A 5,409-nucleotide genomic window follows, 5' to 3' on the forward strand; every position below is an offset into this window, starting at 1 on the left:
TGGTGACCACTGTGAAACACAAAATGTACATTAGGTTAAGTGACTGCCACATGGAAGAAACTCATTTTCCAACATGACTGTAGAAATGGCCAAGGTCATATTATAGGCCAATGGAGCTAGAGTCGTTAAGACCAAGAGGAAACAGTGAATATTTTCTGGCTTAAGGTTTAAATTATGTCAAAAGTGTTTTAAGAACATTGACACAGCAGTAGCAGGGGAAATCCCAGGAAGGAAGATTAGCTAGATAACTACTGTAATAATTCAGGCAGTTGGTAATAATGATCTAGTCAAAGGTAGTCATAATACCCCAAATGTGCTGAGTGGACTCCCTTATATTTATGATGGCGACTCTCAACTGGGCACTTACACAGCCAGACAACCCTACCGTAAATTCTATAGCACATTTATTTTTGTACTTGCCACATTAATACTCACATCACATTTCCTCTGCTCCAACACTAGCACCCCCTCTTCCTTCACTCCTCTGCACTGCTGTTACTGTGCTCATCTAATGTTTCCAGAGAAAATAAATTATATGAGGATACATTGCCCATCTTCCCTCTGTAAAATCTTCCATTCACCATGCTCTACTTTGTGATTTCTGTGAAAAGGACTCCTTCTTCATCCTTTCCACACCAACCCTTCTGTGTCTTTGAAGCCATTTTCATTCTCATTACACTGAAGCATGCCTTACTAATATTACTCCTTAACCAAACCACTTTTGATTAATTTCTCAACTTTTTGCTTCTCTTCTCTGAAGGAAATTATCAAGTCATATATTTAGACATATCACTCTCTACTAAAATGATGACAGTTAATTTCCACATCTCTTGGCATTAAGTCCACAAGGTATAGTCTTATGGCACTTATTTACCAAATGCTATGCAGAGCTGACAGTGTGTACATTTGGAGAACAGGTCAGAGCAAACCTCCCAGTCTCTCCCATTGGAACGTGCTTTCTCACTATGTTTAAAGACTGCCTTGTTCAAACCAGCCCTCTGGAAAGAGATTGCTGCAAGAAACTGTGGCTTCTTGCCAACAGAATTTTTGGGCCTACCCACAAGCACTGAAATATCTGTACCTTACCTGCTACTGCTTGTGAAACCAACCCAGAAACCAACCATTGGAAAGCTTTTGAAATTTTCCAGCAACATAACTTATAAATTAACAAATGCCTATTGGTACTAAGATGACACTGGGAATATTTTCCAAATGTGACAAAGAGTGAGTAATACAGCCACCTCCCATTTTATTTTCCAACTAAAGTCATTGGCTACTTTCAATCATCCCTGCAGTAACCTGTTCCTTATTTTTGAATTGCTTAATAACTGAAACTCATAGGAAGTATAAGGCCTGGGAAGCGTTTATACAATTGCAATTAAAACTGGTAGAATCAATGACAGGAATGCATGGTCTTAGAGATGTTCATATTGTCATATTTTTATTCTATTTTGATTTTCTTTGTAAGCTTTAGCTCTCACAGCATTGGATGCAAGCAGTGACTCCATTTTTATAGAAATCCACTTTTCTTTCAGGCTTCAAGGTATCATATGCTTACCCCTCCCATTCATGTTATTCTGCTTTATTAAATCTTTGAAGTTGGAAGCATTCATAGCTTGTCATCTGCTGTCCTTTCTATTTTAATTACACAAACTCAATGTGTGATTTTTTTTCACTCAATACCTGGATATATATCTATAAAACCTGAAGCATTTTGCCTGGATCCAAATAAATTGTCAATTTTACACTTACAGCCTAACTATTATCATCAAAAGAACAGATAAGGTATAATATCTTAAGTATGAGATGGAGGAGTTTGCTGGTTATCCTCTCATAAATGCCACTGGACAATAGTATACAGAACAATAATCTTAATACTCACAATAATTATGAAACATTATTATGTTTTTTTTTTTCAGAACATTTCTTCACTTGGAAAGATGGTTGTTCTCATTGAAGGCTTTCTGCCTAGACTGAGAAGTTGTCACAGAAGCCTTTTATGTCCTTCTTCCTCAAACAGAAGAGCGGATCATGGACTTATAGCTGGTTTCTGGTAACAGCACAGACCACAACCATCTATATGTTCTCTGATGTCATAATGTTCTACCAATCTCAGTATGGTGTCCTGTGGCTGTGTACTGCTGCATGGGCCATGGACACCAAAATAGCCCTCCCTCAGTGGCAGCATAGGCCAAGGACATCAACCTGGCTTCAGGCTGCAGCACAGATCAGGGACATCTGAATAGCTTTTGGTGGTAACAAGGGCAGGGGACCGCAGCTGCAGCTGGACCACAAATCCAGACATAGCCTCTGATAATGGAAGCACAGCCAAAAGACATTAACTATGTCATTCAGTGTTAACTCTAGCCAAGGACATCAACATGGTTCCTGGACTACTACATTTATCCACATGAATCTGCAGCCTTGAACATCAGATCACAGATAATAAAGTGGCCTCCAGGTACAGCATGAATCATAGAGGTCTTTTGTGGAGGTCCAGTCCAGAGAATGGGTCGTTTTTCATCTTTGACACTCTGATGTTGCTCAGAACTAATGTTGTCGGGTGGCTAGGCAACATGTTCCAGAGTCAAGACTGCAAGCCCCAGTCTACCACATACCTCTTTGTCTGGCCTACACTTCCCTGCCATTGGTGACAGTCAGTAGGTCCAGCAGGCTGGACCTATTCAGTTATGACTTGTTTCCAAGGGAGCTTCAGGCTGCTGCACACCACCCTGTCCTCAGTGCCTGTGGCCCCATGGCTCAGCTCACCAAGGTAGAGAAAAACCTGGGTGGAAATGATGCCACATGCCCTCTGATAGGCAGCAGGGCAAACAGCACAGGCTTCAGCTGCTTTGGCTCTATGTAGGTGGCTGGCAGCCAGCGGCTCTCAAACTGGCCCTGTTCTGCTGTGCCCCAAGACTCATCAGAAACTTCTGTTGTGCTTCCAGTCTGCGGAATGAGACACAGCAGGAAACGGTATAGTCTCCTCATTATCGGTGCATGGCTCTGCTCCACAATCTCTTCTTCCAAATTTGTGAGTCCACATTTTAAAAGCAACTTTTCATATTAATTGTCTTTTTTTTTTCTTAGTTACTTTGGAGCTATTGTGGGTCCTCAAGTCTGTTTTTCTGTCACGACATCAAACCTCAGAGCCTCCATTGGGCCTCTCAGACTCTTCGGAGCTACATAATGGGTGCTGGTGGTCTGCAGGTTCCTGTGCCATCTTTCCTCATTTTTAAAAATGAAATTGTCAACTTATAATTTTGCAGTTGAAACCCTGCCTGAAGCAACTGAAAAATAATTCATAGATTTGTACTGGAGTGATTTTTTTTTTGTGCCCTGTGTAAAGATTATCACTGTATATTATTCAAAAGTTGATTTCTAGCAGAGAGCTGAGGACAGGCCAGACTTTGATGATTTTATTTTTATGAATCATCACTGATTTCAGTGTTTTGTAAACATCATTCTTCATCACCTTCTGATGGGTCAATAGAAAGCTCATCAGCCAATTAGCTGGACAGAAGAGAAGAGAATGGGCCCTCAGAAGCCCGTAAGGAGGTCTGTCCCAGGGAGACTACAGAGACCGGAAGGACCTTGAGGAGATGAGTGTGTGAAAAAAACATGTGGACAGAACAGGAAGATTCCCCCTGAGAACGAAATGAGAGCACGGGCATAAGGACGCACATGGACCAGGCTAGCCAAATCCAGACTCAGATAAAAGATAAAGAACTATGTGCGTGGGAATTAGGCAGCCATAGAGGATTAAAATAGCTCTGGACCTGCCCAGATTAGGCTTGCAGATTGTTAATAAAAATACCAAGTCTCTGTGTCAGTTATTTGGAAGCTAGAGTGAGCTAGAAGAAGCATAGTAATGCTCTGAATTATTTGTGTACAAAATCTCACTGCCACTGTGGCTTTCCTCAGTAGATTCTGGTGGCATGAAAGATCTGAAAAATCCATTCTGAGACCTTTAGTTAAGCTCTGCTGTATAATTAACAGATTTTTCAGCTAACTTCACATTATATCTCCCTCTATATTTTGTCTTATACTTGATGTACCATTGAATGAATCACATGTAAAAGAATAAAGCCCACACGTAAAAGACTAAAGCCCAAAGTGAACTGAGGCAGATGATATGATTCTTTATAAGACAGGTTTACCTTTAAGTTGTTTAGAGAATTTGCAGCATCTTGCACTATTGTTAGCTTCAGAAAGTCTACTAAATATTTTAGAACAATAACATATAGAATAAAGTATGTTGGTTTTCTTAGTATTATCAAAAATGATTACTCTGCTTAATCTAATGATCCACTAACTATATTAAACCATAAGTGCATATGGTTGCATAGTGTGTATATTTTTGTCATTTATCCTGTTGTTCTTGCTGATGATGCTTGTTTGGTTGTTTGTTTTCTAAAGATACAGAAAAGGACTGAGCATGAGAATGCGTTAACATGGAGGTGGGATGATCTGGAAGAAGTTGGGAAAGGGGAAACCATGACCAGAATATATTGAATGAAAATCTGTTTTTTTTTTCAGTGAAAACAAAGAATCCCTACTTAACATATTCCTTATAATTATTCACAAATTATGGGAATAATTTAATACAAACAGTAAAAGCTTCATAGTCATCTTAAATGAAAGTTGATATTACTTGATCAAATGGTATTTAACATACAATCGCAAAATCTTAGTCATTCTGCCACTTTGAATGTGTGAAAATATAGTCTAATGATGTTTTCGGAGAAGCACAAATTAGTTATTAATAGACTATGAGATTGTATGTGTAGCAGTCAATTACAGGAAGATAAAAATGACTTTAACAACCTTTTCAGGCTTTGCAAATTAGCAACCAGTTAAATAGAAAAAGGGAGGTATTTTGTTGAATACCCATAATATCATTGCATGAGAGTATGTCCAACCCATTCCATTTCAGATTTTATAGACATACCTATAATCACAATGAATCATCAAGGACAGGGTTAGTTTTAATACAGTAGCTTATATCAACTGCTTAGGACTCCTACCATCATACAAAGAACTAAAACCCAATGCTGAATGGCCAAGAAACTCACTTATTAGCAGCAATAATTAGTGACAATTAGGCTTAGACAAATAAAAGTAGCATGGAAGACATCAGCCAAGGTTAGTTTTGCATTTTAAAATAACATACGCTGGCACTGTGAGGGTAGGCAGATAAAGATGTTGTTGAGGAAGCCTGGTTTTGAACCTTGGAACTGCAGAAAGGAGGGTAGAAGAGAATTCAATGTATAAAGTGTTCATCTGACTTTCATATATACACCATGGTATGCATATCCATACACATATCACATATATTTAACACATACACACACACACACACACACACACACGTATGTACACTTACACATACTATAATGAGGAAGAAGG

The 5,409-nt window shown here is 39.0% G+C and overlaps 1 protein-coding gene across 1 annotated transcript in view; it reads left to right on the forward strand.

Annotated features, from left to right (window-relative positions):
• Positions 1-3,190, forward strand: part of LOC114615564 (protein PXR1-like) — a 22,653-nt gene extending 19,463 nt beyond the window's left edge. The window contains exons 3-5 of the mRNA XM_028761290.1: positions 131-144; positions 2,665-2,862; positions 3,091-3,190. Of these exons, the coding sequence (XP_028617123.1) occupies positions 131-144; positions 2,665-2,862; positions 3,091-3,190 (312 nt within the window). The remainder of the gene's footprint in view (positions 1-130; positions 145-2,664; positions 2,863-3,090) is intronic.
• The last annotated feature ends 2,219 nt before the right edge of the window (positions 3,191-5,409 follow it).

This window comes from Grammomys surdaster, unplaced genomic scaffold, assembly GCF_004785775.1.
Source record: "Grammomys surdaster isolate TR1022 unplaced genomic scaffold, NIH_TR_1.0 62, whole genome shotgun sequence".
NCBI lineage: Eukaryota > Metazoa > Chordata > Mammalia > Rodentia > Muridae > Grammomys > Grammomys surdaster.